Source organism: Platalea leucorodia (assembly GCF_965183815.1).
Source record: "Platalea leucorodia genome assembly, chromosome: 2".
Taxonomy (NCBI): domain Eukaryota; kingdom Metazoa; phylum Chordata; class Aves; order Pelecaniformes; family Threskiornithidae; genus Platalea; species Platalea leucorodia.
In genome coordinates, this window is record NC_138824.1 from 99,597,684 (window position 1) to 99,625,349 (window position 27,666).

Below are 27,666 nucleotides of genomic sequence, written 5' to 3' on the forward strand. Positions count from 1 at the left end.
GGTAGTTCCTGATGGTTTAGTGCTTTTCTGCTTTTGGTAATTGTTTTTTACAATGCATTGAAAATATATACTGCTTTTACCATTTAAAATATGGGTAGAAAATTTTTCTCGTTATTAATATTAAATTTGTGGTGGATTATTTTAACTGTGAAAAGCTGATTAGCTCTCTTGTCGCCAACTTGTTTGGTTGACATGTCAAATTTCATTCTTTAAGAAAGAAGGCAATAACTCTGCTTTAGAGAATGTACATATAAAATATGATTTGAAAAATGAACAGTTTTTTAGGAAATTAAATTTCACTTGACTTCAGTTCTCCTATCCAAAACTGATGCAGTAATGATGAGTAACAATTCCAGAATATATTTGTGCCACCCTAAAGCGAGTGTAGTAGTTATATTTACAAAGTATGTTACTGATGATATGCATAATACAGATTTTAGTATGATTGTATGTGTGAGTAGCTGCAGAAATTGTCGGTGCCTGAATATGTAACAGCAACAGCTTTTTTGATTGCATATGCATTTCAAGCTTGTACCTGCATGTTTTAGGATTTTGTTAAGGGTCAGGGTAAGCAGCGGCCAGGAGTTTGGGTATTCCCTTACCTTGTGTTGGGTGCCTTGCTTGACACACCTGATCTGGTCCCAGAGGTGTGGAAGGCTCAGACTGTTCCTGAACCAACACTTTTCATGTAAATGGCCACCAGAGGTTGCTGCAGAACGGCGGATGCAGCTGGGGATAGGTTTTGAATTAAAAGCTGAATCCTGAACTTAGCAACAAATCACACAGTTTGGGTTCTGACGTGATTATATTCCTTTCGAATGGAGTTGAAGCAGAGGTTAACCCTGACTTCTTGTATATGTGTGGTGGGTTAACCTTGGCTGGACGCCAGGTGCCTACCAAGCTGCTCTATCACTCCCCTCCTCAGCAGGATGGGGGCGAGGGGAGAAAATAAGATGGAAAAAAACCTCAAGATAAAGGCAATTTAATAAAGCAAAAGCAAAGGCCACGTGTGGAAGCAAAGGAAAACAAAAGATTTATTCTCTGCTTCCCGGCAGGAGGAGATGTCCAGCCACTTCCCGGGAAGTAGGACGTCAGTACACGTAGCGGTTGCTCAGGAAGACGAACGTCATAAATAACGAATGCCCCCCTCCTTCTTTCTCTTAGCTTTTATTGCTGAGCAGGCATCATATGGTATGGAATATCCCTTTGGTCACTTTGGTCAGCTCCCAAGATCTTGCCCACCCCCAGCCTGCTGGTGAGGGGGGAAATGTTGGAGAGATGGCTTTGATGCTGTGTGAGCAAGTAGCCGAAACACTGGTGTGTTATCAACACCTTTCTAGCTACCAATACAAAGCACAGCACTGTGGGGGCTGCTATGGGTAAAATTAACTCCATCTCAGCAAGAGCCAATATAATATGTTTATTTCATTATACAAAAATGTGCTTCTCTGTGTGCCGGTATGCATTGGTTCAGCATCTGTGTTTCTGTAACTTTGTGTGAAGGAGGTTCTTACAGTGAAAATTAATTTTTATAGCGTGTACTTGGACAGCACTTGAAACTTTACTTTGTTAAAAATGTAAAAACATTTTTTAGGAATTTGTAAAAATCAAATGCTGTTCTTGATTATGTATTACTCATGTTTATATTTTTGATCAGCTCAATAAACGTGTACATTATGGGAAAAATTAGCTTCATAATTATACACATGTAACAATTCTTAAATGGTTCAGTCTGTGTTAGAAACAAGCAAATTAAATCAAGAAGTAAACCTAAAACTTATGGGGGGAAAAAAATCACCTGAAAGAATATACTTGAGGATAAATGGTAGGAATTGTGTGGCATATTTGTAATAATGTAACATCACACATAAATATATGCTATTTGAGTCTTTTCAGAAAGTATGCTGTGGCAAAAGTACACCAGACTTTCTGACGCGTAGTATCGAGCACTTTTATTGTTTGTTTAGAATGTAATAATACTTTAAGCACCTTTGTTTTTTAACTTAATGTCTGTTTCTGTAAGTCTGTAAACCTGTCCTTATGTAAGTTAAAATTACGGTTTTGTGTCTAGGACTTGCATGCTCAATTATGCTAAGTGAATTTCTGTGTTTGGAAAGCAATAGGAAAATGCAATTTCTGATTAAGCAGTTTCCATATACTCCCTCACAAGAATGAAAGCTGTAATTTTTCTAAATGTCACTTACAGCTAATAAGTTAGTCTGTGTGTGTGTGTGTGTGTGTGTAAAACAAGTAGGATAGTGTGTAAAGAATTCAGCAGCAGTCTGTCAAAGCTATGGTTTTACAGTAAGTGAAGATACAAGTGCGTCGTGCAGATCAAGTCAAAGAAACTCATAAAAACCTTTAATGCCACATCATCATTTATGATGCACATGCAAAAAAAAAAATAGGAAGAAAATATTCAAAGCATGTTTTATCCAAGAAGTTAGATGGAAAGAGTTCAGACGGAGCTTTAGAAAACCAAGAAATGAGAAGTAATTTCTCTGTAACTAAAATTTAGCTACTGAGCCACTCTTAGATCGTCCTGGGGCTTAGAAGCTAGTGTCTGATTGCATATGGAAAGAGACTATTCCTTTCTTAGTGTTATACTCTACTGCCCATACTATAGGGCCGCAAACCGGTAAGTCTGCTAACATTCAGCATACAAAGAATGTCACACAAGAAGCAGTGTTGGTGTGAAACTTGTTAATGAGTAGTTGCTGAGGATGGAAAATCTACAGAAAGGTGTTAGGAACAGGACCACTTTTCTGATTCCTTCTTAAGATATAACAATGGGATTTGGAAAATTGGAGTAATGCCTTGGATAGATAACTATTTATAGGAAGTTTGCTCTTAATTGCAGTTTGTGGGTTTTAAAGAGTTGGGCTGGAGCTCAGGAACATCTTGTTCAAGGGCAAGAGAGCTTAGTCCTGTCTTCAGCACTCACATAGGAAACACTCGTATTCTGGTTCCCAGATATGGCAGTAATGGGAAGGAGAGGCATATATTTGGTTAGAAGTTTTTTATTTAAAAGTCAAATGTCTTCCTCTTAAAAATTTGAGGGCAAGAATCACTAGTACATTATTTTCAGTAGAACAGAATACACAATTTTTGTGGTATCATATATCATATAAAAGACCACTTTGTCTCTAGAAAGAGAGCTCTTCGAAATCTAAGCTACACACTTACCAAAAAAGAAGTCCCAGCATCTGTGTTCGTGGGCTGTTAACTTACCATTTCTGAAGACATGGCAAATGTTTCCTAACAAATCTCTCAGAACAGCATTAGGTATCTCCAGAAAGAGTTCTGTGAATGTGTAACAGTTGTTTCAGGGTGTCACCAGACAGGTAATAATCCCAGTAATTCATCTCCTCGTTTCATGTGCAAAAAAATGTATTTCTGAATAACCTAAAATAAAGGAGAGAAAAATCAAAGTTTTGGTGTGTAGATATATAAAATTTTATAAACATGTAAATGTATATTTCACATTTTAAATCTTTTGCACAGAAATGTGTAGTAGTTGTGCATTAGCTGGGACAAGGACGACAGAGCATACATATAACTGCATTTCATACACTGATGATAGAATTTTTTTAGTTGTGTGCATTCTTGACTTACATGTTTCTTTTTTAGCTAGCTAATTAACAGTCACTTTTGTCTATATTTAAGGTTATAGTAGCAAAGCTTCCGTTAGCTGAAGGCACGAGTCCTTTTAGCAGTTATTCCGCTGAGAAATCAGTAAATTTTTTTCTTAGCTGCTGCTTTATCCTTCAAATCGAGTCTTAGTGATGGACTAAACGGCTTCCAGCAGAGAAAGTTTGCATTTTGAAGAACCTGCATAATACAGATGAATGTGTGCACTCCATGCTTCGGTATCTAGGAGAACCACTACAAACCCTGTTATAGGGAAAGATTAAGCCGAATTAATCTGCAAAGGAGCATGGTCTCAAGTCTAGAAAGAGAGCACCAGGTAGTCAGGCCAGGCTGGACTAGAACAAGAAGCAGAAGTTGATCTTTGAAGAGGAAATTGAGTTAATTTTCCTATTTTGAAGTAGAAGATTATTGCTTGAATAAAAATGTTCTTGGAAGAATGTTTGTATGTCTTCACATATAGTGGTCTTTATTTCTATGCCTTATTTTATTTCCCTTGCCCACAGGAAGTCCATCTTGCTTTTCTGAAATGGCTTGAGGGAAATGTAGATGCTGAAGGATTAAGAGCATCCAGCAAAGTGTCTCTTAAATTTGTTTCATCCTGTGAATCAAAAATGGAGATAACTCCATCTTTCATGCAAGTCATCACTGAGATGGGAAGCTTCTCATCAGAACATTTCAGCCTGAAGACCTATCAACAGAATCTTCAAACAAAGAAGCTTGGAAAGATTCTTCTTTTTACTGAAGTTACCACAACAACAATGAATCTTCTAGATGGGTAAGACAGCGATCTAGACCATACCGAATAAGCTTTCTGATCTGGAATTCACAATTATAGTAACACACAATGTTCAGAAAGAAACTTTTTTCTCTTTGGTTTATTTGTTGCCTATGAGCTAGCCAAAGTAAAAAAAAAAAAAAAAAAAGCTGATTATCTTCTAGGTAGGACACAATATAGAGATCTTTGTGTTCATAGAATATTAATTGATAATGTATGAAATACCAAGCCATATAAAGGGTGGGAAAATCTGAGTGTGACAACTTTTAACTTGACAGTGGAGTTTAATCATTATTCCTCTTGTAAAGCATGAACATCACCATAGGAATGTTTAAGGTATTAAATATACATATTTAGGAGATTTATATGCATATTCTAGTACAAGTTATTTTCTAAGCTAGTTATTTGACAAAAGCGACGCCAAGTAGATTGTGGCCTTGATTTAAACATTACTGTTTTCTCTCATTCCTTTTACTGAATATTTCACTAAAATGCTCTTTAGTGGTTTGTTGGGGTTTTTTTAAACATCGATTAGGGTTATGCTAGGCATTCTTTCATCATCACGTAGATGACCCTTGTGAATGAGTTGTGGGATACCTTTGAGAAGGTAGTTCATTAGAGTTTTGAATGGGATTAAGCGATATGAAAATCACAGTTACTAAATCTTAAGTTGGAGTCTGTGTACAAAGACTATACTGTTATGTTTCGTGAAATAGTCTGACGGAAAAAACTGTCTTTGGGACGTTCTTGCTCTTCAGGATGGATTTTTCTATGTGTGTTTCTACCTGCAGCTATAACTTTTCTTGACAGCTACTTTTGAGTATCAGTGTTAAAATATCTGCAGAAATTGCAGATGAATTTTACTGTTGAAAATAACCTCAGGAATTTTGTTTTAGATTTTTTTCTTAATCAACATCATCAGTTATATCATCTTGAATGTTATTGTAGCTGATTAGTTAAGCAGCAATAATAGCTTTAGTTCTCAGCTAGAGAGCCTAAATTGTGAGACCGATATAAGTTACAGAATATGCCTTCTTGCAAGTAATAAAGGTGATTTGTTTTAGAATATAGGCATAGAAAATCTGTGAATGAGGATGCATTATAACAGTATTAAAGTAAATCAGTTTGTAGTCTTAGAGTTGACACTGTGATGGAATTTACAAATCATAATTTGTGCTAAAATATTGCAATTTAGAGACAGTTGGAATCAAATGCAAATTTCTTTTCATTCCGAAGTATTATTTGTGTGTGCATATGTACTCATGTGCACACACATTAAAAAAATGTTGCTATCTGATTTTGCCACTCGCCTTCCCCCAGACCTACATCCTTGTCCTGCAACTGATTTTGCAATGGCTTTTGGATGTAGACAGACATGCTGGTTCAATAACAGGCCACAAAGAAGAGAGTTATTTTATAGAATCATTTGTATCAGTTGCTTCTTAATTTTTAGTATTCACAGCGTGTTCAGCCCATTGGATTGAAAGCAGAAGTACTGTCAAGAAACCGACAAAGTGATAATTTAATAGGTCAAGACCTTTCTTCTCTGACAGTTGCATTGTGGTGGTGGGTCTCAGTAACATTATTCACACATCTCAGTAAGCTGAAGTATATAATTCAGAGTTTTGTGAATTTATTTAGATATCACAAGCTGAATGGAATCATGTCTGGCCAATTTATATATGATTATATTATCAAGAAAGGCAAGGGAGCCAAGAGAAGTGGTCTTGGTTTTTCAATGACAGTGGAACCTTTACTCTCTTATATTTAAAGTGCTGTACCAGCAGAGTGGTCAGCACTCAGGTTGCTTTTTTACATTAAGTAGCCCAAATGTAATGAAGTGTTTACGGATGTAGGTCTTCAAGATTTTCCCCGTCATGATGCAGCTCGAGTAGTCAGTTTTCGGGTAGGATGTAAACTAGAAGTCCTGGCTCTAAGTAGCTTATACCGGGAAGACGATCCTAGTCAGATCATAATTTGAAAAATTAAATTTATCTTACAGAAAGACCTTTGTTTTAATAAGTTAAAATCTTTAAGTATTATGGTTGATGTTATTAGGTTATTGTAAATACTTTGTTGTCATGGATAACAGCATAATGTAGTCCATGGGATTTGCAATTCAGCAAAGTACCTTGAGACTTCACAGATGATAACATTTCATAAATCACTAGAAGCTGATGGAAGTACCTACTAGGTAATTTTTATTGAAGAAAAAGGTTGTCAGGTTTTTAAGGTACTTCCAAATGAACCAATATGAATTTGTTAGGATATGCGTATGTCACTTTTTTCTAATTGCCAATTCTGAATGACAGGAAAACATATCTCAGGAAAAAAGAGTTTGTTTGCTTGAACAAAAAACAGGTACCTATCGATCATTTGTGATTCCCAGAAAAAAATTGCAATACCGTGTTTATGTAATCGTGTATCGCAATAAGCCCATTGCATGATAGACTGTCTTAGGTGTCTCAAATTTACAAATTTTGTGATGATTGAAAATATGATACAGACACCTCAGGAACTTAATTAGTGTGATTAGTAGTAAATTTAGTAAATTATTTAGTTAGTAAATTATAAATAAATTTAGCATTTAACTTCAGTAACTGTAGATTTTCTTATACCTTTCCCACCAACAGAATATCAAACTTTTGTCTCTCTTCCTTTCCACTTCCTCAAACTTTCATACCCCCCAAAAATTAAGACGTGGAAGGAGAAAGTGGGCTGGAACTAATTTAATGGCTGAGCGACCTCACAGTAGAGAAACAGCCGGAGCCTAATAGGGGCCTTTGTCTGCATTTCCACCCTGGCTGGTAACGTGCCAGTCAAAAGTCAAGCAAGAGAAACAGGTGGAAACTATTAGACCTGTCATAAAGTTTGAAAAATTGATTCTGGAGGTTAAGTGAATAGATTGAACTTGACAGTGTTGTCCTAAAGATTCTAAGGGAAAATTCTTTTTTTAATTTGGGATCCCTTGATTGTTCATTAACTCTCCAGATGGCAGGTCTTGGTGGTTTGCGTATTAACATATACACTGTATTATCACTGGCATACGTTTATGTGTCCTAAGGTAACAAACTAAGTGTGAATTCACCTGTAGGTATCTAAAATTAAATGGCATTAGTCCAATTGTAAAATAAAGATTTGTTTAAATGTCATAGAGTTTTAAATGATCAAGATTGCTTTTATGATTTAATGTTAAAAGCTTTATTTTAATCATTTGAGACTATTTTAAAAAGGATTTCCATTTTTATTTCTTAAACTAAAATTTAAAACCCTTACCAAAGATTAGAAGATTGATTTTTCTCTAAAAGGAAATTCTTTCTGTAAGTTTCATTTCAGAAACCTTGTCTTCAAGGATATTTATCCTAATGCCACCTGAACAGGTTAACCTTGCCAGAAGCAGCTCCACTCTCTCTGTCTCCTCTCCTCGGAGCATGCCTGGGATTGCATGATTTAAGATGAAACCGTTATTTTTGAGGATGCATCTGGTACAGTGATACAAGCGTTACATTGTAGAGATATACTTATTAGACTCACAAGACTTGAGATAAAGAAATAGTTCTAGCACACTCTAATTGACTGGAGTGGTTTCACAAGCATTTCGTTAAAGAATAAATTAATTAGATATACATTTCAGTTTTATTCTTTACTGGCACCTTATATCCTGTTTTGATGTTTAGATGATTAAGCCAGCATGTGATATATTCTATATGAAATGCCATCGTGGATCCCTTTGCCCCAATACTTAAGAAGCACAAAGTGCCATGTTAAGAAGAGTTTGGCACAAAAATGGTGAATTTTAGTGGAAATAAAATGTGGGACGAAGTTGCTTTCGTAATTGCTGAATAGGATATTTAAATAAAATGTCAGTTTAGAATTAACATTTCCAAACAGTTAAAAAGCTTTGAAAAACAAAGTACTTTACATTGTTGGTGCCCTTTTAGGGTTTTTTTTTATGCTTTTCTAGATTCATACTGTTGAATTTTTTAAAATCGTACTACAGCTCTTAATTTTGGAAAGTGGGCATTAGGACTCAGCTTATTTTAAAGCCTTTGTTTTAGTTGTATTCAAATATGCGTGCTGCTAATGCAGGTATGAGTTAGTGAAAAGTAAGAGCAGCGTATAGTTGAAGGAGATTGGAATGGCACTTCAGAGGCACAAGCAAACAAATTGAGATTGACAAACTGTATTTTGTACTTAATGATTTTTTTTTTCAAGTCTTTGTGATGTTTTATTCTATGTAAACAGTGGCCTCGTATTTAGTCATTCCATGCACCTCGGTGATCTCCCTTATCCCCTGTTTAAACCATATCTTTTTAAAAAACAAATTAAAATCAGATAAGTTGTGGGGAGTGGGTTGAAGTGTGGTTTGAAGATAGAAACTTGGCATTAACGTGGCTTTTGCAAAATATGCCATACAGTCACAGTGCTTGTTTTCATTCTATCATCAGGCGTACCTGTTTAAAGCCTCCCCTCTCAGATACTTGCCTCAGAATTCCTCTAGGACTGTAACTACAAGCCGGAATTATTATTCTTACAACTATTGGCTCAACTTGATTGACCATTTTCTTAAAAGCTATGAAAATTGTTTACTACTTTTAATATTATTTTAGCTAGCTGTGTCTCATAATCTAGGCTCAGGTGGCTGGAGGAAGCCGTTCTGCTGTAATAGTCAAAACCAACTGCAAGCTGTGTCACGGGCCTTGTGGTTTCCTCTCTTGAAGATGTATGGGTTGTTGGAGTGCAAAGTCTTCAAAGAGTAATCTTTGTCTTTTAGCATGGTGAGACTATCCTCGTACGTTAATAGTCTGCTATAAATAAATGTTTTATCACCAACATTAAGTTTGTAAAAATTAACCCCCTACACCCTTTTCCCTCAAGAATGCATGTTGGAGAGCTGGAAAATACCATGGTGGGCAGGAAGGATGCCTTTCTTTCAGGAAATAGGCATTGTTGTTGGATGTTTAAAAAATGTGTGCTGATAAATTGGTCAATTGCATTTAAGTGGTGTATGCATTTTATACATAATCTTTTCTACAGATACATAACCAAAAATATTTTATCAGTTTGGATAATGAGTACTTTGTGCAGAGAGCTCTCGCAATAGTTCATACTGCTTTTGAAAGCTTAGATCCCTTGGTTTTGTTTGTATGTCAAACTGTAGTGTGGGATAGGAATCCTTTGCTTGATGAATGTTTAGCCTAAAAACTGAAGTTAGATACTAGTGGCGATAGACTTGGTCTTCAAGGCATTTTATGCTTTTAATCTACATCCCTCTCATTTAACTTAGCCTTGATATAGTGCCATCTTCCTTTGTTCTTTACATCATTGGGGTTACTAGCTTTTAAACTTCCATTATTTTTATTTATAGGGTTGAAGGGCTTTTTATTCTCAAAAGAAGAAAGTTAGTGCATGGGAATAGCTGCTTCCGTGCTTGTTTTCCTCAAGGGTTTTTTTATATTCAATACTTTGTGCCTTCCTTTGGTGATAAAGATTAGCTCAAATAACAGAATATGTTTGTTTCCCTTAAATCAAATTAATTTCAACAGTAATTTTTGCTGATTTAGTTTTAAATGTATAAGATTTCATATTTTATTCTTCCATTCACTTATTGGTAGTGTTTTGCATCATCCAGTGTTAGAGAAAGCTGTCCTTCAGCCTGATAACAAAAGATCATGCAGGAATTTTTGTAATACAGCCAAGAGTCTGTTCCCTTCCTCGCCTGTAGAAAGGGAGGAATTCGGAAGTTTTTGGCACTGATTTGGTTCTGTGCCATTCCCAGACTCTTCTCTGCAATACCATTTTTCATTACATGCTTGCTGAAAGATTTCTGTATTAGGATTTGTCATCTCCTTTGCGTCAATTTTCCGTGCCTTTCTTTCCACCTGTTGTGAACAGTTCTTGAGGGCGCTAAACAATTAGGTCCCTATTTTCTTGTCACGCACCTTGTGTGTCTGATTTTTCATGGAACTGAAGGCAAAATATGTTCCTCTTTATTTTTTTGTTATGTAAAATTAGTAGATTTTCTTCCTGTTAATGAAGTGGGCCCCCCGCTTGCACGGTTTCTGTCAGTGCAGGGGGAGGTTTGGCATTCCCAAAGGGGATTGAGTCATAAAAAAAAGATACCCGTTTTGCAGAGCAATTAACCCACGTTGAACTCTTATAGTATATTGTATTACCCTGCTGCTGGAAGTTCCTGAACAATTCGCATTGTCGTATGAATACACATGTAGCCTTGGAGCACTCATCATTCCTTAAATATGAGAGAAAACCCCGTAAGACTGCACAGTTAAAACGAGAGCTAAAGAATGGAGATGGAAGGATTTCAATAACGTTTTACTGTTTTGTTTTACACAGTGCTGTTTTCATGCACACATTTTAAAACAGACTCTTCGTATTAAGATGAAAAAATTGAACACTAAAGTTACAAATCATCACTTTTTTTTTTTGAAGAGGTTTAACTTGAAAAAGTATATATGTAATAGAATACAATATATCATCATAATATATATAATATATGGTTATATATTTATAATATTAATTACAACATAGTACATGTATATTATTGCTATTCATTTGCTAATTCCATGATTGTCAATTCTGCCTTTGAATTTTAACTTTTATTTAGTAAAAAGACATATCGCTTAAGCTTAAACTACCCAGAAGTACTTATAGATTAATGTAGAAGTACTTACAGATTGATGTTTGCACTTCATTCAGAAAGAGATTTTCATGCTTTTTCAATCATTGTTTTGTAGCATATTGTTAAGTATAACAGTGTCAGTTCTGTAGTGTCAGTACGAACACGTATCAGGTAGGGGTATCCTTGTGTTCATCAAATAGCTTTCTGTGCACTGGGAAACCTGCCACCTTATTGCCACTGGTCCGAGCTCAGATCAGAATATAGCCTCTAATGAAGTCACGTGCTTATAGTAATAAGTTAAAAAACTCAAAGACAGGCGTAAGTCAGTGTAGGACATGACCCATTGATTTAAAAAGGGGAGGGTAAGGCATACTAAGACTAGATATGTTGATAATGTGGCCAGATGAAACAACCTCTCCGCCTCCCTAATTAACCTCGTTGAGTAGCTCGGGGCTTGGACAAGTCATGGATCTGCATGTCTCCCCCATACCTTTTTATTCTACTTGTTATAATCATCAGACTAGTGAAAGCATAAATTGAAGATGTTGCGTTCAAATAAAGCAGAATAGCAGTTAGGTATCTAAGTGACTTGATAATGTGTTTGATTAACGGGTTGCCCACATTATGTGTGGCTGAGGAAGCTCCAGTTTAGGAACCAGTAAAGAATCCACTTGGCTGGGCACTGCACGTTTGTTACACTTGACCTTTGAAGGAGATGTGCTGGAGATATTCAACACATGCAAGTTCCAAACAGACTCCCTACTTTTTCAGAAAATGGGAATTCTGGAGAAGTGGAGTCCAGTATGTGTTGCTTTGGCAACTCCTCTGGCAATTACACTTGCTTTAAGTGATGTGTAGGGCCCAACTCAGCCTTGGAATTACATCTACAGAGTAATTTTTGTCTGATCATTTTAGGAAGCTGATAGGAAGAATCACTGTTGTCAGCCATGGAGACAAACATGCTGTGTGCTAGGTTTTGACTTTACTTTTATTTGTAACTACAATAAAAATCTGAATGCTGAACTACAACTAAGTGCACTCACACAAAATATGAATTATTCTCTGGAGATGCCAGTTTCTCATTCTGACTACACAGTGATAAGAGCATAGTCAGATTTCTTAGAAACTCAAAGTTAGGTCATGGCTTTCAGTTTCCATTTTGCACATCTCCATCTCTTTGCCCTTGTTAGAAAAAAGAAGAAAAAGAGGTTGGATTTACAACAGTATGGGAGCTAAGGTAGGAGCCAAGAAACTTACTGCATGGCTGTTTAGGGAAGTTTAGACAGCACCTGTTCTAGTGGTGTTAAGAATAAATACACTGATTTTTGTTTGTTCTTATGCTGTCAGTCAGAAGATAGTGATTTAATTGCAGAATAATTCCCTAATTGTTTCCAGGGCCAAAAACTTTCAAAGCTTGTGTGATTTCTACCTTAAGCAGCAAACTAAGAAAATCCCACAGAATCTGAATCCTTTACCTAAATCCCACTGGCCTAATTTATTTTCACTTATACTCCTAGTTAAAATATTTTAAGAATCTGTTTGTATTCAAACGAAGGCTTGCATTTATCACACCTCATATCATTTAGTCTAAAATGTCATGGCCTGTAGAATGGTGTGTAAAAAAAGCGAGGTTCCCCCACTGCAGTTTTGTGATCCCCAGGATTACTATAAAATGCTGTACCTTGTGTTGCTTTCAAAAGAATTTACTGGCATTGTTCTCGTTGCTTAACTGTTAAACGTGGATGAACTTCCAAATGTTTTTTGTAAACTTGAACTGACACTATTTTTACTGATGATGTGATCTTACATAAAAAACCCAAAAGTATTTTAAAGGATTCTTTGCAAACACAAGGCTTTTATGGCAGATTACATTAAGCAGTTGCAGAATACAATTATAAACTATCCTATAGACATTTTCAATTTAATCTGTGTTTGAATGGATCATCAGTTTGTCCATTCACAGAGGAAGATGAAGAGGCATACTGAAGAGAAAACAAGAGGAGAAAAAAAAGTAGGGAGATGGAGGCTGAGACATAGGAAAGAGGAAGTAAAAATACAGCATTCAAGGGAAGCAAATCTTATCTGTATTTACTGAATATTTCTTAGCAAATACGTTAAGCTTAAGGTAAAATAAGTGGGATGTAAGAAGATTGCAGTATTAATTGGGGAAAAAGTCTACATGCTGTCAGAGTGCTTAGCAAACCACTTACTGATCAAAAGCCCAATACTCCCTTGTTCAAATGGCAAATTGTCTGCTGAAAGATAATTTACATAGTGTTTAGGTTTGGTTTCTTCTGAAGTCATAAAGGCTGGTAATAACTCCACTTAAGCATGTGGTGGTTCCATTTCTATTTTTTTTTTGGTTTGACAATGGGGGAGTATGAGGAAAGCAGAGTATTTTGTTGAGGCTAAATAACAATTTTGCTTACAGTCATAACTGAATCTGCAAATTATGATGCCTTGCTTTACTTGTTTATTTTTAGTCATTCTTTCAGTCTTTCCTGCTATCATCATAATTTTTGAATACCTAATCAGAATCCAACAAATTGCTTATATTTCATGCATTTAAAAATGTGGCTTAACAACATATTATGTCATACTTTTGGGATATTGTATAATTCATTAAATTGCATGTTCATAGAATCATAGAATTGTTAAGGTTGGAAAAGACCTTTAAGATTATCAAGTCCAACCATTAACCTATCACTGCCAAGTCCACCACTAAACCATGTCCCTAAGCACCACGTCTACACATCTTTTAAATATCTCCAGGGATGGAGACTCAACCACTTCCCTGGGCAGCCTGTTCCAGTGCCTGACTGCCCTTTCAGTGAAGAAGTTTTTCCTGATATCCAACCTAAACCTCCCCTGGCACAGCTTGAGGCTGTTTCCTCTCGTCCTATCGCTTGTTACTTGGGAGAAGAGACCGACCCCCACCTCGCTACAACCTCCTTTCAGGTAGTTGTAGAGAGCAATAAGGTCTCCCCTCAGCCTCCTCTTCTCCAGGCTAAACAACCCCAGCTCCCTCAGCCGCTCCCCATAAGCCTTGTGCTCTAGACCCTTCACCAGCTTCATGGCCCTTCTTTGGACACGCTCCAGCACCTCGATGTCCTTCTTGTAGTGAGGGGCCCAAAACTGAACACAGTACTCGAGGTGTGGCCTCATGAGTGCCGAGTACAGGGGCACTATCACCTCCCTGGTCCTGCTGGCCACACTATTCTTGATACAAGCCAGGATGCCATTGGCCTTCTTGGCCACCTGGGCACACTGCTGGCTCATGTTCAGGCGGCTGTCAACCAACACCCCCATGTCCTTTTCTGCCAGGCAGCTCTCCAGCCTCTCCTCCCCAAGCCTGTAGCGTTGCATGGGGTTGTTGTGACTGAAGTGCAGGACCCGGCACTGAGCCTTGTTGAATCTCATGCAATTGGCCTCAGCCCATCAATCCAGCCTGTCCAACTGTACTGTTACATGACAGTAGAAAAGCTTCAGAATTCATTCCACCTGACTGTAATGCTTTCCATCCATTAATTTACTATCTTTATTCAAATCCTTGGATAGGCAGTTAAAATTTAAAAATGGAATTTCATTCACCTGTTTCTGAGCCCCTAAAACTTATTGGTAGACTTAGATGGGCCATGGGCTTAGTGAAAGAGAACAACGTATATTTATACTGCTGCATCATCTTTCAGCTAAAATATTTCACCCATATAATCAGTTGCTTTGTTTAAACATAAGACTTGATTTTCTGATATGTGTAAAGGAGAAACTAATTTGGTCTTGCAAACTAGTTGCTACAGAACCAGCTTCCTTTTAAGGATGTGTATTGCACAATATGACTGTTGCCGTGAAACTGAGATTTATGAACACTGGAGGAATAACAGGCATATAATGCTTTAGTGGCTAAAAATAATATTTCACTCTTCACTGGAATAAACCAGGACTTGATGCGCTCAGAACAAATAGCTGTTTAATATACTGGTGTAAATGCGGGCGTCAGGGGTATCAAACAGGCTTACAAGCCGTTGTAGAACTGTTTATTACTGGCATTGGATATAACTCTCTGATGAAGTACTGATCTTGTACTAAAAACCATTTTCTTTCTTTGTTGAATATAGATGCTCATCCCAGCCCTAGGAGAAAGAAAAATTTTTCTATCTATTTTCTTAGGTTTTTATAACCTTTTTCCTCCAATAAGCTCTGTTTGTGCTACTGGCTTCTGAAACAGAAGTTTTGTTCAGATCATACATTTATGAAGTAATACAGAAGAATGCTTATATGATCTCAATATGCCATCTGTCAGGCTTCCCTGAAAGAAGAAAAGTGTTTAAAATACTGTCCACAGATGCAGAAAAAAAAGAATATTATTTTACAACTTTTAAGTTTCAAGACTGGAAATTAGATAAAAAGTTCTCACTCGCGTCTTGATTTATTAACAAAAGATAACATGTATACTTTATATGGAGTATGGTACCAGATGTGAGATATGAAAGAAATTGCTGGTGGCCACCTGCTTTAATGCACGTTTGAAATCTTGTGTGGTAGTTGATGTCATGTAGAATTCATGTGATAGCGTATAAGTTAGTAGACCATGTCAGGTTAGCAAGGATTGATGCTTGTGGAATGTTTAATATTTTCCATCACAATTTATCCATCCGTTTGAAAAAAGAAAAGTGTAATAATCACCCTCTGCCAAGGGTTTTTGAAAAGCAGCTGTGAGTGGCTTGGATATTTCTTGTGGTAGCCAGACACCACAGAATTTTTAATGGGAAGGTGTTGGAAAGTCAGTAGAGCGCTGTGACTTCAGCTTATTTGCCTGTCATTTTGTTTCCATCTTAGCATCAGCATTCTGCTACCATTCAGTTATTACATTTACACGGTTTTCTTTGGAACTAAGTGCAGATTCCTTCTTCTGGGGCGTGTTTTCTCAATCAGAATACTGACGACGTGCTGACAGAAAAAATAGATGGAAGATGCCCTTGCGCGCCACAGTATCAGCATGTTATAAGGCTCTCAGTAGGAAAGAATCTGTATCACAAGAGGCTTCTTGCTTTTCAGAAGTTATGGCAATTAAATATTCTTGACGTAGGTCGTTGACATGCCTATTGTATGGAAAGATTCAGCCTAGAAAACTACATTCGGGCATAGAATATCACCTTTGCAGTGTATTTAACTGACTATGCTAATCTCATCCCTAGGAATTGAAGTTTGATTAACTCAGATTTCCACAGAGCCATGTGCTGTAGCCACAGAGCTAGAAATTGATTACAGAATATATTGTCATAGGTATTTCACTGCATGCCATGTTCCTGAGGGGGTTTTTAAACCTTCTGACAAAACAAGATGAGGAATTATTTTGCTTAACAGCCAAACGTCACCTTCACAGCACCATAAATGGTATTATAAAATGGTCTTAATTTCGTCTAGTAATTTATCTAACCAGTTATAACTTTAGGTATACAAAACATATTAAAATCTTCTAGGCAAATTTATTCTATTTCTTAATCTCTGTTATAGACAAGGACTGCAAATTCATGCCTATCTTTTGGCGACAATAAAAAGAAGATTTCTGCTTATATTATGTTTATTTCTATTCCCAGTAGTTTCATCGCACATTTCCAGTATTTTGCTGTTATCAGTAATTTTTATTTCCTTATTTTTTAGTTTTTGGTTTGATTTCATGTTTGAGATGGATAAGATATAACGTACTGTTACTACAATTTAATTAATTAGTACCAATTATCAAAAGCAGAAATTGCAGAACTCATGTCTGTCTTATTTTTAAATTTAGTTTCATGTTAAAATAATTCTGATAGTTGCTGACTGATAAGTTAAAAAAAAATTAGGAGAAATCAATCTTATTTCAGTTAGGAACTCAGATATTGACCTGGTATATGCTGGAAAAAAAAACTTGTTTTGGTAAATGTATTCAATTTAGCTTTTCCTATACTTTGTTGTCTTAAAACTCTTCATTGGTCTGCTTTAAATCCTACAGTTCTGAACACGGTTTGGAACGAGTAAGTTGTAATGATTAAATACTTCAAAAAGAATGAGTGATATTCTAAATCTCCCCTTCCCTTTTTCTGTAAGTGTCAGCTGACTTGAAATGTGTAAATTATACATATTTCTGGTGTGTGTCATCAGGAATTTGCATGCTCCCTTCTGAACCTTCTCTATTATTTTTCATTTGTTTATTCTTCCTAAAACCAGTTAAGACATTTTTCACACTAGAGAATGGATTCAAACGTTGGATTGTTTTCACAGTATGACTAAACAGTAGTATCAAATATGAAATTCAGCACAATTCCACCCTCTCTTTAACTAACAACATAAATAGTTCAAAAAGGTAAAACCAAAAGGAAAGAACGAACTCTTAAAATTGAACTGTTGTCAGCTATGGGTTGCAGAAATAGCAAAGGTTTTTTTCCTAGTGTTTTATGCAGAAGTAGGAGTAGGCAAGAAGAAATAGACATAAATGTCTTTTGGGGATGTCTGCAAGAATAGGTGTAACACATTGTACACTTAATACTAATTGATGCTATTCTGCAAGACTCACCAGAAAATTCAGCCCAGAATTCTATGGAAACTAGCTAGTAAAGGCAACAGAGAAACTATTCTTTCTGAAGATTTTAGATACAAGACAGTCAGATTTTTGGGAGGAGGGTGGAAGGAAAAGGGAAGAATAAGTAAACTTGGAGTAAAATTGAAGATTTCTTCTTTGTGAAGTCCAGGTCGGTCAATAAACAGGTCCTGTTACATGTTGGCTATAACATAATTCGGTCTGGGAGAATGTCTGCTGGTCATCATTAGCTCCTTGCAGAAGGTACGTTACTATTCCAGACTTGTGGTTTTTATTTCAACATGGCATGGATATAGAAAGTATGGTAGGTGGTTTTGGGAGTGCAGATAATTGGTACATTAGGATTCTATCTGATAATCTGTTTTTCATCTAATGTACTATTTGGAGGTTTCAGCATTCAGTGGTCATCAGAACAGATAATATTTAGTCATTGACAAATTATATTTCACTAGTAACTGGGGAACAACTGGACAGAAACTGTAGCCCTTTACCTGTCAAGAAGGAATGAATATTCTCCAGTTGGCTGAAGCTGTTAACACAGGGTGTTCATGACAACAGAATTATATTGGTTTAGAGGGAAAATGGTAATTTGCTATGAGGCATTAGCTTAATAAACTGGTGTGCCAACAGAAGAGGTTAAGAAGGGTGAAAATGTTCTATTTTGATGTTTTGCCAAGTTAAGCAGTGAAATATTGTGAACATGAACCAAGTGAAATGGAATGCTTTCTACTTGGATTTGAAACCAAAAATCTGGGTGAGTGAGTGATAATTCATAAGTGGTAGACTGTAACAGTAGATAAGTAGATAAGTACCCTTCCTTCCCTGCTTCCTCTCCCACTGAGGAAAAATTGCTGAGCAAAAATCTGAAGTGCTGAGGTGTTTATTTTAACACTGGGAAACACTTATTACTTCAAATATTTGCCTGCTTGTATATCATATCTATTATACCAGATGTGCCACATACAAATTAGACATGGCTCATAAAGTGTGGTAACCCTAGATTTTTCAAGATTTTGGATGTAAATTTTCCTTTTATTTAACTGTTCTCTAACTGATGCCAGGGAGGCTTTCTAGTCATGGAGGGCTATAGCTTTTTAATTAAAATCCTCAGCAGAATTCTTCACGTACTTCAAACACACACTTTATTCAGTTCTTTAAAAAAAAATCTTTAGATGGTGTTAAAACAAGAAATGTAGAAATGGAGGTTGCATTTACTGGATCCAGAACCAGGTTCTCTTAATTACTTGGCTAGGTCTGCAGTTGCATTTACCTAGTACCTAGCAAAACCTTCTTGGAAATAGGGAAGTTTTTTTCCCAGTGACGGTAACTATACAAAGAAAGTCTAAGCTAAATTCAGATTACAAAGTACTAGATCAGAGATGAATAAAATATTAAAACTAACACCAGGAATCAAACTATGCTATAGTTTCTTTTTCACTTGTGCTGTGAAATCATTCAGATTAACATTGAGATAATTCAAGGGAACATTTTATGCATGTGTTTAGTGGGTGCTGGCATAGGAGACTTCACATATTAATTTGGCTGAAGAGAAAGTTGTTTGTTTGTTTTCACAACAGTGCTCCAGGCACCCTACTCTGGACTTCACAGAAGAGATGCCAGGCAGCTTTGCAGGCTAGCCTGATGGGACTGATCACCCATTCTAGCTGGCTGTGGAGCCATCTGGCAGTCACATCCAGTACAACGCTAGGTGATATGAATGCACTGCTCTTCAGTAAACTAGGGTGTTTTTTCCTGTATTTAACAGAATCATTAGACACCAAGTTCCAAAAAATCATGTTGTGAATGTCTTTACCAGCTTCAACCACGTAACTGTTAAAAAAGCTAAATTGTGAAGGTTATGTATTACGAACCGTCCTTTAATTTAAAAAAAAAAATCACAAACTTTGATTGTTTTGTTTTCATTCCATCATGTACTTCAGTATTTCTAAAGGTCTTTTTTTATTGTGTGATATTAATATCATCAAGGGAACGAGCTGTAAGGCAGAAGTATTTGCCTAGTCTGTGTTTTCAGTTTTATGTGTTCTAGTAAATCTGAGGTGCTTCGTTCTGGTTTTCAGGTTTCAAAATACATTAACCATCTCTCCATCTTATGCAGTGGCTCATATCCACCTCATTACAAGAAGGGTAGGAATATGATCCCTAGATGTGGTTTTTCCTAAGTAGGTGATTATTGGTGTGTTTGCCATTTGTGCGTAGATTTCTGCACTGGACCATATTACATAGTGTATTAGGTCTTCCTAGCATTAGTTACATTTACATGTAGGTTTTTTTCGGTGTGAACACATTCTGGAGGGTGGTTTTGAAACACTGATATTCGTGTTACTGGGATATGTGTGGTGTCTGCATTATTTGCCAGTAATCTGAGTTGGATTTGGTTTCAGAAAATGTGAGCTAGTTTTATGTCCACTCTGATTTTACCTACGTCTGTTTTAAAGCACCAGCTGTATGGCAGATGCTCACATTAAGGTTTTGTGTTTCAAGCAGAATCAAGAAATTCTCAGGATACCTTATTTGCTTCTACTACAGATTTTTCTCCTTCAGATTCAGCCAATCCATAATCATGAGTGTATAACGGTTTCAATCTTTTGTCAAAATCTACTGACTAGAACCTGTTTCCTTCCTTAAATTTCTCCTCTTCTCTGTACTGCTTCTCTTCTGCCAGACCATAATTGGTGAGTACAATCTATAGTGGAAAAGAAATTCTCTTCTGCTTGTTCATCTCTATCAACTCAAAAATTTGTCGCTACCTGCAAGAAATGATGATACGTTTATGTTTTGTTTTGCTCTTCACTATATCCATGTCCTTAGTTCTTTTGATCGTTCAGGAGTCCAGTTTACTGCTTGTCAGTCTTATGCAGCTTGTATAAGTAAACGACACAAGTGATCTGATCCTCTAACAACAGAGGTTCTTATCCTGTCCTTCTTGGAGAGCAGCTTCTTTTTTTCTTGACTGTGATCAATCTAGTCAGCTTTGCATTTTTTTTTGTTTGTTTCTGAAATGAGAATCCCCTTGCCTTGCCCCCCTCCCTTTTTTTTTGCCCCATCTAACTGCATATCATAATTTAAAGCCTTCTTTTTAAGGTGGTACAGCAGTTCTGCATGGAAGTGGATTCATAAATTAAGGCCAGAAATAGTACTGGCCATAAAGTACTTGGTATAATACTTATTCTGCAATATTCCTGCTGCTGCTTCAAGACTGACTTGCCTGTGTTTTTACTTGCATGTCAAATCACATAACTTTTTGTTGATGCTGTGTGTGGTTTTAAGGATACTTACAAAGTAGAACTTGGTACAGCAGTGGGGCTTAAATTTACCTGTCATATTTGTGCCATTTTCCAACTTTTTTTCTTTAAATCTACAGTTCTTTTCAGCAGGCTCTAAATATACAAGTTGAGACTACAGGCTCTAACTGAAAGTATAACTTGACCTTCCCTAGTGTGGGAATTTAGCAGTCCTGCTTGGGTTTTCTTGAATAATTTCTTCTTTCTTCTCCATGTGCTTCATAATTTTGCTTCCAGAACAAAAAGCACTAGCCCTTTAAATATATTTATTTTCATTTTGTAGTTATTATATTTTTAACAAATACACCTGGTAGTAGAGTTTTGGTTTAGAATGTACTCATGTACATCTGAGTACACGAAATGTATTTGCAGTTGTGTGCTTTAATAATATAAGCATCTGAAGGCTTCTGAAAGGAAGCAAGTATCTACTTCTAGTCTTTTATATGACAAAATTTAGTCTTATGAAGTGGTTTCGTGATGTTTTAAGGCATCTCTTTCATACATTTATATGAATAAGTTGATAAAAAGTTTGTGCTCTGATTTCTTTATGCTTAGGATTTGAGCAGGTTTAGTCCTGTTCTGGAAACTAGCTAGAATACTTTTCACGGGTCTTCCCTAACCCTTTTTAGCATGCAACTATTATGCTGTGAGTTTTCAGAGACAAATTACAACTTTCCAGTAAAGTTGGATTTTAACATATTTAAGAAAAATAAAATGTGATTTGTTCCTCATCCTTTAGTTCTCATAACTCCATGCATCTTTTGTTCACGACGTTTATGATTGATTGAAAAATTTTTGTGGGAGCTCTTTCTTGTTGTGTTGACAGAACATAATTCAGAGAATTACTAAAATAACATTTTATTTCAACACTTAGGAGGATTTGAATTGTTAGGTTTCACTTTCAAAATTAGCTAAAAAAAATAGCTAAAATAAAATTTGCTTCTCAGATTCTAAGTGATATCAGATGAGTTGTCTTCTCTATAGGAGATTTTATAGCTGTATGTGTATTATAGGATGTTGAATAAAAGTTGCAAAATAGCCCAAGTGTAAATGTTTGTGGAAAAAAAAGTAATTTCTTGCATAGTATCATATCACAGAGATGAAAAGGTAGAGAGCCAAAAGTATGCCCTTTGAATGTAATGGTCAGCAAGCATCTTTCTAAATTATATTTATGTTGTTATGCTGCATGTGTTGAATAGGAATGCTGTAAGTAACAGATGCAGTCCCTATGGAAACCAAAAGTTTATGTGAATGTGAAGGGAAGAGCTCTGCAGAGGATGGTGAAAAATGGGTTGTATTGAGTTTTTCTTAATAGGACACGGTATGATATGTACTTTCTAGACCTATAGTACTGTGGATTCTACAAAATAGCACAGCGAGGATGTAAAACAGGTGATTTTTGATTTGTAACATAGGAGATTTCTGATTAGTTGCACTTAAGTGACTACAAAAGGATAGCAGCACCATTGATATAAATGAAATATTTGTGTCATGCACAACAGAAGCATGAGGAAGAAGAAAGCCTTGGAAGCTCAGCTAGGAATACAAATTGCACCCTTTGACCCACTCCCCGCCTAATTGAAGTGGGGTTTCTGGTAACAGATTCTAATTTAATTCTGCAGTGGTGTCGCAGAAAACTGCCACTGCTGAAACTGTTTCTGCAGTCCTTCTGCATAGTCTTGCAAGCAATAAATGAAGCTTTTTCAAAGTATCCTATATGTGTCTTTGGTCATTCCAAGCATCTTTTTAAATGTAGAACATCAGTAGGTCTGGTTTCATCAGCTTTAAAATTCTGGTCAGAAATGATTCCCCAAACCCCTTGTGCATCAGGTCAAGCAAGACAACACCTTGGACATGCTACTGAGGGAAAGGATAACAGGTCTTCCAGGAAATTCTCTCGGCATTTTGAAATACTGCCTGAAATTTTTATATCTTGTCACAATATCCCCTGAAACGTGCTCAAATAGAAGTGATGCCTAGAATTAGGAATATAGTCAGCGGCTACTGTGCTTCTGGCAAGTGTAGCTTCCAGCTCCACTTGGATGCATCTCTACACATGCGAAACTGCTGTATAAAATAGATGTCTCTGGAGGCCCAAGTTTCAGAGACTATAGTTTGTAATCTGTTAAGGGTTGCCATTCGTTATGTTTGTATTACAGCTTCTGCCAAGTACTTATGACAGAATTATGGAAGTATGAAGTGCTTAAACAGAGACTTTGAGAAAGAATTCCTCCAAGGAAACAATATTTCCTTACTGTGGTTAGGTGACTGGATGAGTATAGACCACTATTTCATTTGCACTGCGTCGGGTAAGTGCTGGTTCATGTGGGTGGTTCATTGGTTTGTTTTGCTAGGGATGCAATATTTCCTTTTCAGGCACTGCAACTCCTGATAGGTAATTTAAAGGTTGATGTGTGATAGCTCTTGCTCGTTTACTGTGACGTGAACACTACATGTCCTTTTTAGGAATGAATGTCACAGATGAGGGCCACCATTTTGAAGTACTGCCCAGTGAAAAATTGCAGATTGCCAAAGAAACCACCTGTCTAGTTCTCTGGGAAAATGCAGCTAACTGAACAGACAAGTCTTTTAACCATCAGATACAACCAGCATGGCTTTTTGGTGGGTACGTACGTAGAACTGACATTGATGAAGTTATATATGAGAAGAGCTAATTCTGAGAAATTCAGCTGCCCTAAGATAGTAGAAGATCAGCCATTTGAAGAGGCATAATAAACAGCTAGCTGCACTCCCAATTCCGACCAGTGTAAATGGTTAAACCCCTGTTTTCATGATCTTAAATGAAGTGTGTTTCTCAGCAGAAGGTCGTCTTCTGTTTGGAAGATGTTGTGTCCACTTGCTGATTCTTTCCCAATGGAGACTCATGGGCTATAATTTCAATTCAGTTGTTTGAACAGCTAGTCTTTGCATGAGCTTCTGAAAGGGTCTGTATTCCTGCCTGGGAGTCCAGCTGATAAGCTACAGAGACTTTCACCTGCTTGATTTTAGTCAGCCTCAGCAAGAGTAAAATTTTCAGCTGATGAGGACTCAGTGATCTTGTTCTTAGATGAGTTTGTTAGGGAAACTTGAACTAGAACTTGAACAAACATCTAATTGAGGTGACACTGAAGGACTCTGTGCTCTATAGGGGACGTGAAAATAAGGGGCTGTATGTGTTGTGTATCTGGGGGAAAGCCTGATTATTTTTCCCTTTTCTCCAGCATTCACAAATGCATGTAATTGTTCAAGCCTTAGCTGCTGTTTGCATCTCTCATGTTTGTCTGTTGGTGCAAAGAATTGTATATGACAATAAAAATTTGCCTTACATTAGTTCCAGGTAACTCATAGTTGTGAAGTTTTATTCGAGAAGCTGCCACTCTTACAACCATGTAATAAGCAGAGGCCCAGAGCTGTCAAGATGATTTCTTTTACTGGGATTAGAGCCACGCTATTTTAAAATGGTAACAGTTTTACGATGATAAAAGTCAATAGCATTTTCATTAAATGTCTCAGTAAGCTGCATGAAACTTGGTAGCTGTGTAGGTGATAGTAGCAGATAACATAGCAATTTTAAAGTTCAGCCACTTTATTGCAAAAATTTGAAACAGAGCAAATCTGTATTCCTTTATGGTGGACCCTCTATTTTAAAATCTGTTGATTTAGTTTGTATTAAATGTGTCCTGATGCAAATGATGCCCTGATGGCGTTAGAGGAGAGAAGGGGAAAAAAGAAAAGAACTAGATATTTCAAACACATATATAACAATAGGGGAAGAGAGAATAAAAAGATTCTTGCTAAAGTCAAAATACCAACCTGAGGGAATGCTTTATCTGGCATAAAGTAGGTGTACAATGAAATCAGTCTGGATATGAAACTTTTATAGATTCTCTGAACTAGTTTCAAACCAGTATATGCAACATTATCATACCTGGTTGAGCCTGGATTCCTAACCTGAGTTACCTTGAGTATTGTGCTTTGCTGCCCTTCTTACCGTTTACAGATACTTGAGCTCACTAGCGAAAGCAAGTTTGGGAATCCCACATGAATCTCAATTGCTCTTAGCTTGCTGTGCACATGAAGTCTTGGAGTACTGACTGCATCAGCTGTAAGGATGTGACTTGATTCTAGGAAATTCATACGCCACAAAAGAAATCTAAAAGCTCTACCTAGCAATGATACTGACAGCCTGGTCAGTTATGCCAAGGATATCTTTCCTAATTATAAACAGATGCCTTCCTTTCTGTCTTGTCTTTAAGCGTAGTTTTCCTAAAGTGGAACCTAACAGTACATTAATTTTAACGTTAAATGTTCAGGTCAGCCTTTCTAATAACTGGGGGGAGGGAGAACCTGTGCGCTCCTGAAAAAACTTCTTTCTACTTGCAGATCGAGAGGAGAAGAGAATCCCACAGATTTCACTGGGTTTAGGTTCTGTTTTAACTTTGTAACTCACACTTAGGAATGTAGTTTCAAACATGCAGAAGATAATAGTGGAATAGCAAAATCCAAAATATGGAAGATTTTAACTTCAGAAAGTAGTTGTGTGTATGCAGTAGTGTATATACTACACTTGTTAAAACAAGAGGTTACATAAATATTTGAGTTTTTGAAGATCTATTGCGATCTTTTTTAAAACTAAATGTTTTATTAACCAAATTTGTGTATAATATCTTATTTCAGGAGTGATATTAGGTATCTAAATAGCAGAAATGTGGATTTGTCACATAAGTAGTCATGGTTCTCTCTTGCTTCTTGCTTGGTAAATCCAGCCTTGCCAGGAGACGAGGCCAGATTATTTTTGTGCTATAGAAATCGTTCCAAAACAAACCCTCTCTGTAGTTACATTATCCTTCAATGTAAGGAACATGTTTGGCTTACATATTGCTGACATCTGCCAAAAGTTTCTTTTCCAAGTGTTTAGGGTAATTTGCAGTGAGCTGGTGAACACTTAATGGTCTTCGTAGAACTTCATCTTTTATGTCCTCCTCAGCTAAAGCAAATCCTTTCATCATCAGTGTTACCTCTGTGCTGTTTTTTGCTAGTTAGATCCTTGCATTTCCCACACCAAGTTTCTTTGGGATTTCTGGGATTTGATTTGGAAGTGTATGCTTTTTTTTAATTAAGTGGTCCTGAATAATATCCAATGAATATAAGTGGTATAATGAAGGGACACATTTTTCATTTAACTCCTAGTAAAATGTAAGGATTTTACCTTCTTTGGCATCTCATTTAAGTTGCATAGGTGAAGTTGGATCAGTATTGAAATGGGAAATATAAAAAGTTGCTGCAAGGGGTAATGATAGCTTTTCTTCTCTTCTAAGTGTCTTTATGTGTATGTGCCCCTAGTTCTGTTCTCATTGGGAAATGTTATTCCTTTCCCTCTCTTCTGTCTCCTTCCTCACTTCCCCAGGCAAGAAAAATATCTTCATCAGTTCAGTAAAAGCAGGTTAGGCCACTAAAATTTGCACCGTGCATGCAAACCATTTTTTAAATGGTTTGAATGCTAAGGGAAAGGTTGGAGATGGGATAATTTATGTCACTAAACTTTTCCCTTTCTGGTATGAAGTGTACCTGGAGTCTCTGGAATTGCCACAATGGGGTTGTGGATTTCTAAAAACGAAGAATAATGTTAATTCTATTACCTACTCAGTCTCAAGGATATAATTAATGACATTCTGCTCAGCTAAGTATAACTTGAAGATTAAAAACACAGGAATCAAAAATCTTAGTTTACAGATTATCAGTGGTAATCTTCGGACTCCTCAGCCCTACAAAATTAAGCTACCCACTTCCTTTACAAGAAATAAAGAAATCCACAGTTCATTTAGACTCTTCTAAATGCTAGATGAAGGAAAAATGGCTTGGAAAAAAATTCGTAAGACATTGAAAATATCCTTTCTAGTAAGTCACAGAGAAGATGGATAGGGTGATAAGTTTTTAAAGCAGGCACTATTGGGCCAAGCTGAGTAAAGACAAGTCTTTATTGATGGGAATGTTTTCTGAAAGCTCTGATGTTTGCTTTCAGATTTAGCCGTTGTTTGGACAAGAAGGACTTATATTACTTTTTCAGGTCTATATGAGCACAGCTTCAAGGTTGCAGATATAAAGAACTTTTACAAATTTTACACTTTCATCTATATTAATTTATTTTTAATAATTTCAACTGTGTACTACTACTGATAGTAGAAGGTGCTGTTTAGTGTTTATTTCCTAAGCTGAGTTTGCTGTAAAATATGCAGCAAAGTACATAAAGTGGAATCTTCGCCTTTGGTGCAAGCCACAGAGTTGAGAAGCTTTCAAATGCAATTTTACTGTAGAATCATTAATTTTCCTGTAGTGAATTATAACAGGTAGTAAGAGAATTGTCTTTTTAAATTGCTTATAGAATTTTTTACAAAATAGTTAATTTTTCTTTTTAATAGATCAGCACTTGCCATCAAATTTATGATCTTTATTATGAGGATGCAGGCTGTGATTTTAATAGTGACTGACCTCTACATCATATCATTTTTCCTCCTGCTTTTCATAAATGTCTTCTTTGTGTTCAAATCTTTAAGGTTTGTGTATTACAAAGAGTTTTTCCCATGTATAACCAATATAGTTCCAGGTGGAAAACAGGTTCTTGGGAATGTAACTGAATTGGTTGAGGAAGCCTTTCAGCTGCAGGTTGCTGCTCACAATTGGGCCCTTTTCACAGAACATCCAACTTACAGATCCGGTTTAG

The 27,666-nt window shown here is 36.5% G+C and overlaps 1 protein-coding gene across 1 annotated transcript in view; it reads left to right on the plus strand.

Moving 5' to 3' along the window:
- The window catches only part of HLCS (holocarboxylase synthetase), a gene marked incomplete at its 5' end in the record, with an annotated part of 123,941 nt that overhangs the window by 42,282 nt on the left and 53,993 nt on the right, over nt 1-27,666 (plus strand). Inside the window, one exon of the mRNA XM_082303924.1 lies at nt 4,155-4,426. Within this exon, the coding sequence (XP_082160050.1) occupies nt 4,155-4,426 (272 nt within the window). The remainder of the gene's footprint in view (nt 1-4,154; nt 4,427-27,666) is intronic.